Source organism: Ochotona princeps, chromosome 8 (assembly GCF_030435755.1).
Source record: "Ochotona princeps isolate mOchPri1 chromosome 8, mOchPri1.hap1, whole genome shotgun sequence".
NCBI classification, from domain to species: domain Eukaryota; kingdom Metazoa; phylum Chordata; class Mammalia; order Lagomorpha; family Ochotonidae; genus Ochotona; species Ochotona princeps.
Genome location: NC_080839.1, coordinates 66,177,587 through 66,193,238, shown reverse-complemented (window position 1 = coordinate 66,193,238; position 15,652 = coordinate 66,177,587). Strand labels below are relative to the sequence as shown.

The 15,652-nt window shown below is 42.8% G+C and overlaps 1 protein-coding gene across 3 annotated transcripts in view; it reads right to left on the bottom strand.

Annotated features, from left to right (window-relative positions):
• The window catches only part of ATAD2B (ATPase family AAA domain containing 2B), a 164,136-nt gene that overhangs the window by 101,439 nt on the left and 47,045 nt on the right, over positions 1-15,652 (bottom strand). For all 3 annotated transcript variants that reach the window (XM_058668204.1, XM_058668205.1, XM_058668206.1), the window contains exons 9-12: positions 15,553-15,651; positions 11,123-11,234; positions 6,747-6,862; positions 2,100-2,274 (exon numbers count right to left, since the gene is read on the bottom strand). In XM_058668204.1, the coding sequence (XP_058524187.1) occupies positions 2,100-2,274; positions 6,747-6,862; positions 11,123-11,234; positions 15,553-15,651 (502 nt within the window). The remainder of the gene's footprint in view (positions 1-2,099; positions 2,275-6,746; positions 6,863-11,122; positions 11,235-15,552; position 15,652) is intronic.

Genomic DNA, 15,652 nt, shown 5'->3' with positions numbered 1-15,652 from the left:
GATCGGCGCAGCACCGGCCATTGCGCTCACTTGTGGAGTGAATCATCAGACGGAAGATCTTCCTCTCTGTCTCTCCTCCTCTCTGTATATCCGCCTTTCCAATAAAAATAAATAAATCTTAAAAAAAAAAAAAAAAGAAGCTAAAACCTAAATCAATATCTCTTACATGGGGTAGCAGGGACCCAACTCTGAGTCATCACCTCTGCCTCCCAAGCTCTGCATTAGCAGGAAGCTCGACTCCACAGCCAGATCTGGACATTCAGATGGCAGGTGAGGGCGTGCCAGCCAGCAGTTTAACCAATAGGACAAATGGCCCCCTGGAAGTAATTTTAATAAATGAACCAGTGTGGTGTATCATTAGTGCTGAATGGAACTGACATGAAGCCCCCATGCAATGACTTAAGTAGATACCATGTATTACCAGACTCCACTCCTCCCACAGTCTCTCCTTCTTTCTCACTTAGTTTAAACTTTCCTGGCAAATCAATCTATTACTAAACTAACTCACTAGAGTGAGTGATATAGCCAGCTCTTTGGGGTCCCTGATCACAAGACTCACACAGTCATTAATACCCTTTAGGGATGAAATTTGACATTAGAATTTGTCTTCAGGGTTTTTCCAGGAACTGACTGAAGCCCATTTGCCATCATCAAAACTGTCTAAGTGTAAGAGAACACTGACCAATCACAGAAGGATGCTGTGCAGTGCTGATCAACAGAGTTGCTGAAGAAAGCAGCACTCAGCTCCAACCTCAAGCTGTCAGACTTCTTGTCCAAAACACCCAGGGGAACCCAGGACTTAAAGTCCTCGCCTTGAACGCGCCTTGCCCAACTTTTGCCCTGTGCTTTGAAAAAGACCATCTGCTTTCTTCCTGCACCCTAAATTCAGTAACTATCTTGATGCATGTCAGACAGTAAGACTCAGGTTTGGAGATTCTACAACAAAACCAAGAGACAGTCCTATCCACAACACAGACAGGCCAGAAAGCATAACCCTGTTGAAAATAAAACAAGTTTAAATGAATTCACTGGAACATATACTTATATTCCTAAACCAATTTTTCCTTTATCTATCACTGTTATCTTGTAATAACATTATTTAATCATCAAATTCTATTGAAGTCAACCACTTCAGGCTTTCTGTTAGATATTAAATACCCTAAAAGAATCTTACCTAATTCTCTTTTGTAAGTTTTCATCTAAAGCATGCCAGTTTTATTATACTAATATTTTAAAATTATTTGAAGCCATTGACAATTGCAAAGGACTACTATATATGTCCACTCAATAATGAGTGTTCAATAAATACCTAGAAGAATTTACATATCATGTGAGTTTCCAGGACATAGTCAAGTATAAAGCTGCATGACAAATATGAAAGGACTTCTTTCATTAGCTCAAACATTCAAAAGTAACTAATTTCAGAAGATATTAGAAATGTCAGAAATAACTTACATACTGACCTCACTCTGCCTATTAAAAGCAATCACTTATTTCGGATTCTTCCAGCACTCATTTGTAAATTAGAAAACTACGATATTGCTTTGTGAATAGATATTTGTGTTTCCTATTTCCCCAACTGGATTTCAATCTAACACCTCATGTTATCTTGCGCTGTCAAAAGCACCTAATATATTATAATCCATTGTGAATCATTACAAATATTAAATAACTACCAAACTACTATCAAATACAATCTACCTTCATTATCTGGGGGCTGCATATCCATGGATTCACCCAATCACAAACAGAAAATATCTTAGAAAAATAAATTACATTTGTACTGAACATATAAAACATTTTTCTGCTCAATATTTCCTAAATAACACAGAGACAATCTAAGCTATATAGGAGGCCATGTTTATGGTAGACAAATACTACACCATTTTGCCTCAGGGACTTGAGCAGTGAGATTCTCTCTATATTCCTCCAGATGCTGAGAAACAGCCATATCTCAAAGCTTTACAATTTCAGACTAGTGATCCCAACTTTGACAAAATCTTTGGAAAATATACCTGCTCATAAACAGCTCTCAATGGCAAGATAAATAGATTAAATATTCAATAGAAAATATTTTCAAATTACCTGATCTCTCTTACCTGATCAAAAAGAAGTCTAAGTTGTCTTTCAGATTCACCAACCCACTTGCTCAAACAATCTGCTCCTTTTCGCATAAAAAAAGCCACCTTTTTGTCTCCTTGACTGCATTCATTAGCTAATGCTCTGGCAACCAAAGTTTTACCTGTACCAGGAGGACCGTAAAACAAACAGCCCCTAAAGAAACAAAGATTTATTTTAAAAAAACAATTAATTAATATTATCACCACTACTCACAAACTTAACAATGTCCCTTAGTAACATATAACTTTGTATTAATGTTTGCACTAATTACTAACATTGTTAGAAAAACAAATTCACTTTACTCAGTCATCAAAGTACCATGCTTTGATTGGCAAGAAAGTCTGGGATGATATGTTAAGACAAACCAAATTTGAATATATTTCTCATGACCCAGAAATGTCACATCTTAAAACATGTCACACATAAATACTCAAACAACATACACCAATAGATGGAATCTGAGTTCAACTAGAACACAATTTCTAACAGTGAAAGACTGAAAAAAAAATGCTACTAAACAAGAGGCAGGTACATCTATAAAATAAACTACTATTAGTAAATGTCACATAGAGGGCTCTGTGCTGTGGCAAAGCCAAAGCCAGCATGCCCTATCACAGAGCTACTCCAGCTGTTAGGCTTCTGGCTTCCTGCTAATGCAATTGGGAAGTAGCAAAAATGGACCAAGTACTTGGGACTCTGTCATCTACAAGTGGAAACCAAGATGCAGTTCCTGCCTTCTGCCTTTGAGTTAACCCAGACTTGGCTGCTGAACTCATTTTTTTTTTTTTTTTTTTTAGATTTTATTATTATTGGAAAGCCAGATATACAGAGAGGAGGAGAGACAGAGAGGAAGATCTTCCGTCCGATGATTCACTCCCCAAGTGAGCCGCAACAGGCCGGTACGCGCCGATCCGATGCCGGGACCAGGAACCTCTTCCGGGTCTCCCACGCGGGTGCAGTGTCCCAAAGCTTTGGGCCGTCCTCGACTGCTTTCCCAGGCCACAAGCAGGGAGCTGGATGGGAAGTGGAGCTGCCGGGATTAGAACCGGCGCCCATATGGGATCCCGGGGCGTTCAAGGCGAGGACTTTAGCCGCTAGGCCACGCCGCCAGGCCCCTTTTTTTTTTTTTTTTTTTTTAAGATTTTATTATTATTGGAAAGAGGGATATACAGAGAGGAGGAGAACTCATTTGTTGAATGAATCAGCGAGGAGACTCTTTCCAATCCTGCTTTCCAAATAAATAAATCATTTTTCTAAATGTCCAACAGAATAATAGGTTATTGATATGTGGAAGTATCTAGATTATATAAAACAACAAAAAACTGAATATACTACAAAATATAGGCAAAAATTAAATTTAATAAATGCATTACAAAGTTATAAGGAATATACAAAATAGTTCACTCCTAAGGAATAGGCTTAACCTTGGTGATAAGGGGATTGATAACACACTTTCAACTTTTGCTTTGTTTAAAATTCTCGAAAGCTACACTATTCTTGCTCTATATATGTGTGTATGACTCTGCCTTTCAAATAATTATTTTTAAAAAAATGACGGGACTGGCGCAATAGCGTACTGGCTACAGCCTTCACCTTGAACGTGCCAGGATCCCATATGGGTACCAGTTCTAATCCCAGTGGCCCTACTTCCCATCCAGCTCTCTGCTTGTGGCCTGGGAAAGCAATTGAGGATGGTCCAAATCCTTGGGACCCTACATTCACGTGGGAGACCCGGAAAAAGCGCCTGGCTCCTCGCTCCTGGCTTCAGATTGGCTCAGCTCCAGCCATTGAGGCCGCTTGAGTGTGAACCATCAGACGGAAGATCTTTCTTCTCTGTCTCTTCTCCTCTCTATCTGCCTTTCCAATAAAACTAAATAAATCTTAAAAAAAAAAAAAAGATCACTATGTGACTAAAGATCAACATCTCAAATAATGAACTCGTTAATAATAATAAAATTTCCATATCTTTAAACATCGAACCCAAAATGAATAAAAGTGCCCCTTTGAGGAAAATGATATCAGTTTAAATCTAACAGACTACAAGTATACCTTCTGGATATTTTATTCTTCCAATTTTCTTTACCACAATTTTTCAACCTTTTTTTTTTAAAGATTTATTTATTTTTATTGGAAAGGCGGATATACAGAGAGGAGGAGAGACAGAGAGGAAGATCTTCCATCCGATGATTCACTCCCCAAGTGAGCGCAACGGCCGGTGCTGCGCCGATCCGAAGCCGGGAACCTGGAACCTCGAACCTCCTCCAGGTCTCCCACACGGGTGCAGGGTCCCAAAGCTTTGGGCCATCCTCAACTGCTTTCCCAGGCCACAAGCAGGGAGCTGGATGGGAAGTGGAGCTGCCGGGATTAGAACCGGAGCCCATATGGGATCCCGGGGTGTTCAAGGTGAGCACTTTAGCCACTAGGCCATGCCGCCGGGCCCAAACTTTTTTTTTGTTTTAAAGATTCCTCTATTTTCATTGGAAAGGTAGATCCAAAGAGAGAAGGAGAGACAGAGAGAGAGAGATTCTCCATCCATTGGCTCACTGCCTAAGTGGCCACAACAACAGGAGCTGAGCCATTCCAACGCCAGGAGCATGGAGCTTCCTCCGAGTTCTCCTACAAGAATGCAGGATCCCACTTCTTGGGTCATCCCCCACTGCCTCCAGAGGCCACAAGCAAGGAGCTAGATGGAAAGTGGTGTAGTTGAGACACAAATCGTAGCCCATATAGGAACCTCAGTGCATCCCCAGCACATGCAAAGTAAGGAGCTCAGCCACTAGGCTACCTTGCCAGGCCCCAGCCTTGAAAAAAAATCCTTTATTTCTATTGTAAAGGCATATCAGATTTACAGAAAGGAAACATGCAAAGAAAAGTCTTGAATCTGGTGTTTCACTTCCCAAGTGACTGCCACGGTCAGAGCTGAGCCAATTCGAAGCCTGGAGCTTGTTCGTAGTCTCTCACGCTGGTGCAAGGTCCCAAGGCTTTGGGCCATCCTCGCTTGCTTTCTCAGGCCACAAGCAGAGAGCTAGATGGAAAGTGGAACAACTGGGACATGAACCAGCACCCATATGGGATCCTGGCACATGCAAAGCAAGGACTTTAGCCACTGACCCATTGTGCAGTATCCAGCCTTTTCTAAGAGTTCACTAGTTAATCACCCCCAAAATACAAAATTATAATCATAAAAATGATTATCCTTACCCTATTTTAAAATCATTCTATCAGGACAGGCATTGAGCCAAACAGCTGAGACTCTGTCTCGTTCCAATTTTTTAGTATATGTGCTGCCAAAGCGAGCAAGAAACAGCTAAAACTCAAATCCTACATATGCCTGCCTCCCTGGGTTTAATTCTAAGTTCTGATACCCAACTCGAACTTCCTGTAGTACAGGTTTGGCAAGCACCAGGTGACTGCTCAAGTAGCCAATTGATTCCTGCAATCCATGAGGGTGATACAGCTTGAGTTCTAGGTTCCTGGTTTTTTTGGCTCAACCCAGCTCCAGCCACTGAAGGTGCATGCACGTGTCTCTGTGTGTGTGTGTGCGTGTGTGTGTGTGTACCTCTCGAAAACAAATCAACAAAAAAAATCATCAAGTCAAATAAAACACTTCAATAAGTTATGCTTCTCTTAGAAACAGACATGAAATGGTCAGCGGGGATGCACTTATAACTCACTGGGTGGGACACAAAGATTAGCAACTCGTCAATGGGGTATAGAAGATTTCTCTGCACACCCCTCCTAAACATGCTCACCTAAACTGTTGACATATATCCTGTTAGAATTATAGAGTTAGACCACCTGAAAAACAGCCAGGTTCAGCGAAAACATGCTTCAATGCTATAAACTGCTAAATACTAAAATTAAAATAGGCATGAGACAGCTGAATAGCAATCTAAGCCATTTTAAGGTGTATAGAACACGGTTGAATATAAACCAAAATTGAAATGTCCATAAACAAGTCACAGGTTGTGGTTGAGAACCTGCATTTTCCTATTAACATATTGGTTAATCAATACCATGTCAATTAATGCTACAATGTTGTAAATGGTTGGAAATATTATGTTGGGGCCTTTAATTGATTGGGATGATACTCTGCCGGCTCTACCTTCAGACCAGAGATGGTCTCACCAAGAAACCATTGAACTTACCAGGACAATAAGATGCTGGAGCAATCCGCCATGGGGGGAGGGTGTGGGGAGAGGCGGGGGGAATCCCAGTGCATAAAAAATGTATCACATAATGCAATGTAATTAATTTTAAAAAAAGGAATGCAATAAAAATATGTTTCAAAAATAAATAAATAAGTTATGCTTCTAAAAACTAAAAACATATAGCATCAGACGTGATGAAGTTAGAAAGCCAAATCCATGAAATTTCATTTGAGCAACACTCAGCGCCCATACACAGAATCTCCTGTTCTACAGGACAATTATATCCTAAAATGTAAACCTCAAGAGCACATTTTGTTTCACAAACTCTGAGCCCTAAAAAATAAAATTTCATTTGTAATTGGCACTAACAAAACACATCAAATGAATGCATAGAAAATAGTTATAGTTTACTAATTGAAATTTGATAAATTAACAGAAAATTAGCAATAACATATTTTAAAAGATATTACTTACCTTGGAGGCTGAATTTTAAACTTTTCAAAAATTTCTGGATATAAAAGTGGGAATACCACCATTTCCTTTAGTGCATGAATATGGTGGCTCAGTCCACCTATGCTATCAAATCGTACCTTGAAGAAAAGGAAAAAGTTTAATGGAAAATAATTTCATATGTTTTATACAGTTCTTTTTAAAATTCATGAAATACTCAATTCAGAAATGCATGTCTTCAGCGGGAGACAGTGTATATAGAAAATTGCAGAAAAATAGTCAACAGTAAAATTCAGATTAACATTTCAGTTCATGCAAATCAAGCTACAATTCTTTAATCTGTTAACTCAGGACCAGGACTAATGCCCAATCTAAATCTTCCATTGATAACTTCAAGAAATGTCATATCAGGCCAGCATGGTAGCCTAATGGTTTAAGTCCTCACCTTGCAAGCATAGGGATCCCATATGGGAACTGGTTCTGATCCCGGCAGCCCTGCTCCACTTCCCATCCAGCTCCCTGCTTGTGGCCTGGGAAAGCAGTCAAGGACGGCCCAAAGCCTTGGGACCCTGCACCCACATGGGAGACACAAAGAAGCTCCTGGCTCTTGCAGCCACTTGGGCAGTGGATGGAAAATCTTCCTCTCTCTCCACCTCTCTGCATATCTGACTTTCCAATAATAAACAAATAAATCTTTTCTTAAAAAAAAATGTCATATCTGTATTTTCACAGTTTAAATGCCTTTCAAACTATCTCAGGCATTCTCAGCTGGGACAGTAATATCCACAGCAGGCAAAAACAGTTCAATTAGAGCAAGAAAACCTTAGCTATTACAAAATGGCCCTCTAAAGTGTAACCTAACCTTACGAAATCTTTTCTAATATTTAATTTCTCTTGTATAGAAGAAATAACATTCTTTCCTATAAGACAACAATGAAAAAATATTCGGATCACAGATTCTGGGTCTATCACAAGAAGCAACAAAGACTTGTCCTCCCACCACTTATATTTTACATAGATGAAGACCAGGTTTAAAAAAAATAAATAAGGAAAGTACATTTGAAAGAAAGTATGCCAAGATGTTAACAGCAACTGCTTCTCCTTAGTGGATTATGGTAGATTTCTTTCCCTGCTTCTTCACTATGCTATCTGAAACTGTGTCACACATTGGGAAAGGTTCTGATGGAGGAGCTTGGGAAACTCCTCTGTCAAGACACAGTCCTTCCCTGCAGATGAGTGCAAGAACCACAATATGGAGCAGTCCAGACCAGGCCAGGGAATGGTACCCACTGGCATATATTTGGCACAGGTCGGGGTGAACCAGGCAGTGCCAGTTCACATCACCTGCTGGTGAATCTGGTACAGTGTGGGTTGGGCCAGGTTCGGTCGCAACACATGCCAGTACACATGAGGGCTTGGACTGGGTGCCAGCTGGGCTAGGCTGTAGCCTGCATCAACCTGAGCTGGAACTGGAGGTGGGGCAGGTCGGGCCATGCTACAGCACATACTGGCAAAAGCTGAGGAGAGACAGGCCATGGCAGACTGGGCCATGGCACCCAATCAGCAGAAGTGAGACCCAGGGATGGGGAGGAGGGGGCAAAGCCGGTAGTAGGGCTGCATGGGGCTCCCCTACAGGATCACCATTCCCACTGGAGAGGATGAGTTGGGATGGGGGCAGACCAGACCAGGCAGAACTATAACACCTGTTAGCCTCATGTGAGCTAGACCAGGGAAAAGCCAAGCTGGGTTGACTGTTCCTACTGGTGCATGCATAAGTCGGAGTGGATGTGGGTTGGTTTGGCTCTGTTGTAGCATTAGCTGGCAGATGCTGGCACAGGGGGCTAATTCTGTAAGCCAACTGCAGAACCATTCGGAGAGTGCATAATCTGGGAATAGGAGTGGGCCCATTAGGGAAACAGTGAGAACCAGGACTGGGGCAGGCATGGCCAGACAGAGAGTGGCACCCATTGGCACATGTGTGAGCTGGATAATGGGACTGGTTCGGTTGAACTAGGCTTCAATGCCCGTTGACATATATGAGAGCTGAATGTGATGTGGAATAGACTGGACCAGTCTGCTGTACATACTGGCAAGTATGGGAACCAGGGCAGGGGGCGGGCCTGGTAGCGGTTATTGCTGGTCGCTTTGACTTGGTTTCAGCTCCCACTGGTTTGCATGAGGGCCAAGTGTGAGCTGGGCAGGAGCGGGTCGGGTTCCAGCACCCATTAGTTTGTGTAGGAGACAGAGCTGGAGGCAGAACTGTCCCATGCATGGGGCCTGGGTCTGGAGTAAGGTCAGACTGGGCTAGGCCCCAGCACCTACTGGCTATTGCAAGAGCCAGAATGGGTGTGGGACTAGGGCTAGGCCTCAGGACCTGTAGGGTCACGTGAGAGCTGTGTCTGGGGGTGAGCCAAGGTGGGCTAGGCTGTGCATGCATCAGTGAAAGCTGGAAAGGATGCAAGCCAGTCAGGCTAGGCCATACTGTGTTAATGTCCACTCGTGAGTGCTAACACTGGGGGCCAGTAATGTTAGTCTGGGTAGCAGCACACACAAAGCCTGGTAGAGGAACTTAGAGAACTGCCCTGCTAGGCCACAGCTCCTACTTGTAAGCATGAGAATCAGGGTTAGGGGCAGGTTACACCAGGCTGGGTTGCAGTACCATTTGGCATACCTGTGAGCTGGGTCTAGCAGCAAGTCGGGAAGGGTCAATCCACAGCACAAACTAGCAATGATTGAAAAAAAACAAGAGTGCAGGCCAGGCCAGGTGCACCACAACATCTGTCAAGTCACATGAGGGCTGGGGCGAGTAGCAGGCCAGAACAGGCTAGGCTGATACACCAACTGGCAAGAGCTGGGACTGGAAATGGGGCTGAGCCAGGTAGTAACTGCTGGCAAACGCCAATACTGGGGGTAGGCCATCTCAGACAGGGCTTGCTGACACATGCCAAGATCCAGAGCTTGGAGAAAACCTGGTAGGGAACTCTGGGGACTTCCCCGCTGGGCTGCTGCTTCCACTGGTGAGCCTGAGAGCTGGGACTGGGGCAAGTCCACCTGGGACAGGCTCCCATAACAGCTGGCATGCATGAGAACCAAAATGGGTGTGAGCGAGCTAAGCCAGACCACAGCACTAGCTATCAAGTGCTGGGACTGAGTGCGATTTATGTCAGGCTGGACCACAATATCCCCAGCATGCGCAAGATCCAGTGCTGGAAATATGCCTGGCAGGAAAACTGTGAGCACCCGCCTGCTAGCTATACCTATCACTAGTGTGCATAAGAACCAGGGCTGGTATCAGGCCAGGCTGGATAAGGCAGAAGCACCTGTCAGCATATATGAGGGCCAAGTGTGGGGATGTGTAGGGCTGAGCTAAGCCCCATTGGTGTACACAAGAGCTGGATGGCATATGGCCTAGACCAAGCTAGGCCATGGCAGAGCTGGCATGTATAAGAACCAGGGCTGGGGGGAGAAGGGGCAGGAGACCTAGTGGGGATAATTGGGGGGTTGCCCCAACTATGCCACAACACCCTCTGGTACACATGGGGACCAGCTCTGTGAAAGGCTAACCGAGTGTCTGCATTCATCGGTTCACATGAGATATTTGGCTGGGGGTAGAACTGACTAGAGCTGCATCCACCTGTGAGTGCACTACCTGGTGCAGGTAACAGACACACACTTGATCCTATACTGGCTGGCACACTCAGGAGTCAAGTCTGAGGTCATCCCAAGTGTGGTTTCTTGGGGAACTCCCCAACTGGACCACTGGGTTCAGACCCTGGCCACAAAGAAATCACAGGATGTGTTGTCCAAGCTTGGAGTACATATATCAGGGCTGGGCCTCCACAGCTGCTGATCCCTGTGCACCTGTGCAGTGGACAGTACATGGAGGATGTTATGGTCAGCTCTAGAACAGCAGGGGACATCAACTGCCTCAGCAGAGAATGGAAAGGAGAATAGGTTGAACAATCTTCCTAACAAGCTTTACAACATGTTGCTGGGTCTGTGGATACACTAAGATGGACTGTGGTCAACCAACCAACTTTGGAAAGATTTTCTCAATGCTCTGCAAAGAAGCTGAAAATATCTCAAAACTATCAAAACCACTCAACACCCTCACAATACTCTTCCCCACATCAGGAAGTCATCAAATGACTGTCTCTCATCACCAAGTGTTGATGTAGCTTGACAGTAAGTAAAAGCCATCTCTCACTCCTCTTATGTGGACAAACTGGAGAAAAAAAAAATGAAACATGTCCCTCCCACCTTCCTCTGTACCTGAACTTCCCCACCCTTATCAGAGGTCCACATGGGCATGCATCCCTCTCAACTATGTAAACAAATTTAGGAAGCAAATTATAAAATCAAAAATACATATATTGTAGAAAAACAGTTACAAAACTTACTGATTTATCAATGTTCATTGGATCAACATCAGCCAAGCTTGCACCCACTTTCACTCGTTCTCGGAGAATACCACTAGCTAAGTCTTCCGCTCTGAAGTTCATAGGCAAACATCTGAAATTTACAAAAATTCAAGTAAATAGCATTCAAAATTTCTAATTTTAATGTCAAAATAAGCTTAAATCGTGACATATTTTCATCTTTCTTCTTTTTCTTATAACCCAGAAAATAACAAACTCGTATTTTTAACATTTTCTATATTTTTGTTTTTATTTTCAGGGAAGCAGCCAACTCTTTTTCAGGATGGCTTCCGTGCTTTAAAAATTTATTTGTCCAAAAGGCATAGAAACAGAGTGGGAGGAACACACAGTAAGAGATCTTCCACTCCATCCTGGTCTCCCACATGCGCAGTGAGATCCAGAGTCCTTGGGCTCGGCTCTACTGCTTCCCCAAGCACACCAGCAGCAAGCAAAGGCAAAGGCTGGTGCTGCGACACAGCCAGTCAAGTCACTGCCTCTGATGCACACATGCCATACACCTGTAGTTCCTATCCTCCTTCCTCCACTTCCAATTAACCTCCCTTCTTACGACCTGGAAAAAGCAATGGAAGCTGTCTCAAGTGCTTGGGCCCTGGCTTTCCATTTCAGGGACATGGAAGCAACTTTTGGTTCCTGCTTACTGCCTTTGGTCTCACCCAGACCCAGCCACTGCAATCATCAGACGGAAGATTTCTTTGTTTCTATAACTCTGACTTTCAAATAAATAAGCACATTTTGAAAGAAAGAAAGAAAGAAAGAGAGAGAGAAAGAAAGAAAAGAAAGAAAGAGAGAGAGAGAGAGAGAGAGAAAGAAAGAAAGAAAGAAGGAAAGAAAGAAAGAAAGAAAGAAAATGAACAAATAAATAAATAAATGAAGTGGGATAGCCATCACTCAAACCCCCACTCAATATGAGATGCCAGCACTGTAGGCAGCAGCTTTACCCAATGGGCCACAATGTCAATCCCCCTAAATTTTTTACAGCTGAAACAACAGTCATGTAGAAGACAGTATGAACACATCATTAATGTGTTGTACAAAGAATCCAATCTACTTTTCAACTGAGGAAAATATTTTCACATCTCATTTCCCGCATTATATAATTACACAATTAAGATACTTTCATGTACTATATTAATTAGCAGTAAAATTGAAATTAAGCTGTACTATATTTAAATTTATCCTCAGGTTTTATGCAGATACGTCTAAATCAGTTTATATGAATGGAGAAGTTTCTTTTTCTTTCATTCAAGGAAGCCATTCTAGATCACATCTTGGGAACAAAACTGTATCAATATCATTACATAAATGTTACCCAGATAGCTTAAAAGTTCTAGCTACCTCAAATCCTATATATTACGTAATGTTTTTAAAGACTTATTCTTGTTTTAAAGAAAATTTATTTTTACTTTTATTGGAAAGGCAGATATATAGAGAGGAGAGACAGAAAGGAAGATCTTCCCTCCGCTGATTCACTCCCAAAGTGGCTGCAATAGCTGGAGCTGAGCCAATCCAAAGCCAAGAGCCAGGAATTTCTCCAGGACTCCCACAAGGGTGCAGGGTCCCAAGGCTTTGGGCCATCCTCAATTGCTTTCCCAGGCCACAGGCAAGAAGCTAGAAGGGAAGTGGAACAGTCGGGATCACAGTACGTGCAAGGAGAAGACTTTAGCCATTAGGCAACAATGTCAGGCCCACATTGCTTAATTTTATTGTCCTCCAAGTAAATATAATCTTTCTTTTTGCTTCTTGGTTAAATATTCAAAGACAACAAACGGTCACAAAAAAGTACAGTTTCTAAAATGAATAGAACTGCACTAAAATTTCCTAATTCTTTTTTTTTTTTAAAGATTTATTCATTTTATTACAGCCAGATATACAGAGAGGAGGAGAGACAGAGAGGAAGATCTTCTGTCCGATGATTCACTCCCCAAGTGACCACAACGGCCGGTGCTGCGCCGATCCGATGCCGGGAACCTGGAACCTCTTCCAGGTCTCCCACGCGGGTGCAGTGTCCCAAGGCATTGGGTGTCCTCAACTGCTTTCCCAGGCCACAAGCAGGGAGCTGGATGGGAAGCGGAGCTGCCAATATTAGAACAGGCGCCCATATGGGATCCCGGGGCGTTCAAGCCGAGGACTTTAGCCGCTAGGCCACACCGCCAGGCCCCAAAATTTCCTAATTCTAACACCTAAAAAATACATTTTCAATGTAGATTATCAGAATAATTCATATTGGGCACAGCACAATAGTCCTGTGGCTAAAGTTCTCACCTTGCACACACTGGGATCCCATATGGGCGCCAGTTCTAATCCCGGCAGCTCCACTTCCCATCCAGCTCCCTGCTTGTGGCCTGGGAAAACAGTCAAGAATGGCCCAAAGGCTTGGGACCCTGCACCCATGTGGGAGACACAAGAAGAGGTTCCAGGCTCCTGGCTTCGGATCGGCTTAGCTCCGGCCATTGCGGCCACTTGACGAGTGAATCAACCCACAGAAGATCTTCTTCTCTGTTTCTCCTCCTCTCTGTATATCTGACTTTCCAATAAAAATAAAATAAATCTTTAAAAAGAATAATAGTCAAGATCAAATAATAATTAAACTCTTTTATTTAAGCTTAAACTCTTAGGCTAGAGTCCGGGCACAGCACGTTAAATCACTACTTACAATGCAAGCATCTCATAACAGAGCATCAGGTGCAGCCACAGCTGCCTCAGCTCCAATGCAGCTCCCTGTTAATTCACCTGCAAAGGGAGCAGAAGATGGCCTAGGTACTGGACCCTCTGCCACCCATGTGGGAGGCCTGCAAGATCCCAGTTTCCTGGCCCCAGTTTAGCCCTAATCAAACTGTTATGACCATTTGGGGAGTGAATCAGAATCAGCAAGTGTAAGATCTTTCATGCTCTTTTTCTTCAGTCTCTTTCTCTCTTTCCTTCACTTCAAATAAACAACTGGGTCTAAAAAAGAAAAAAGCTTAGATTCTTCTCATATTTCTTACTATCACCTACATGAGGAATTCCTTTTTGAAATAAAAGCTACACCAATTCAAATTTGTTTCCAAAATATGCTAAACGAAAATTTTGTATTTCTACAATACAATCATAATACCAAATTATAGAAATGCTTTGCTAAATCCTTTTCTAAATAAAATATCTTTGTTATTAAAAATATGTGCTGAAAGTTGAAAAATAAGGCGCTGACACAGTGCGTGCCAGGCTACTCCTCCACCTGCTAACATCAGCGTTCCAATGTAGGATTTGTGTCCCAACTGCCCCCTTCCAATCCAGCTCTCTGTAGCCTGGGAAAAGAGCAGAGGATAGCCAAAGTCCTTGGATCCCCACACCTATGTGGGAGACCAAGAATATGTTCCTGGCTCCTGGCTTCAGATCTTCTCAGCCATGGCCATTGCAGCCACCTGGGGAATGAATCAGCAGATGAAGACCTCTCTCTGTCTCCTCTCCATAAAATCGGCCTTTCAAAATATATCTTTTTGGGTCCAGCGGCGTGGCCTAGCAGCTAAAGTCCTCGTCTCGAACACACTGGGATCCCATATGGGCGCCGGTTCTAATCCCAGCACCTCCACTTCCCATCCAGCTCCCTGCTTGTGGCTTGAAAAAGCAGTCGAGGATGGCCCAAAGCCTTGGGACCCTGCACCTGCGTGGGAGACCTGGAAGAAGTTCCTGGATCCTGGCTTCAGATCGGCATAGCACCAGCCGTTGCGGCCACTTGAGCAGTAAATCAATGGACGGAAGATCTTTCTCTCTGTCTCTCCTCCTCTCTGTTTATCTGACTGCAATAAAAATAAAATAAATCTTAAAAAAAACTTTTTTAAAAAAATAATTTTTAAAAATATTGGAAAATAAATCCTACACTTTATTTACTAGATAAATATACAATCTACCCAGGGGAAACAACTTGAGATTTTGATGAGTCATGTAGCAGACATTTACCATAGCTGGGCAAAGAACTCCAGAGGCAATAACAAAAGCAAAACAAACCTTCCAAATAAAAATCCAAGAACTCCCAAGACAATTCTACTAGAAACGTTATGTCCCTCAGGTACTGGAGTCATCTGAAGTAACTAAAACCAGCATCATTAAATGAACTTGGACAAGAAGGGCAGTAGAGATGGAAATAGATACTATACTACGCCCATTGTCTCTCCTTTCGTCACTTTTACACAGTGTTTCATCATTGAATATTGGCAGATTACTATACAGGTTATTTCCCAAAGCTGGATTTCCACTGTAAGAATTACTAAATCCAAAACAAGTTAGTGCATTAATCTTGTCCAAAATATATGTTGGATAGCAATGTTAAAGAAAGATCACCACAGATTACAAAATTCATTCCAACTGTGCCTCTTGCTTTCAACCATGGAAACCACACTGAAGTCTGTACTAACCTGTTTCTTGCTCTTGCCATGCTCTTTGATTTCCTTCTTTCAAAGCGTTCCTCATCAGAAGAAGTTGTGTCACTACTATGAATCGCATGCTTCTTTCTCC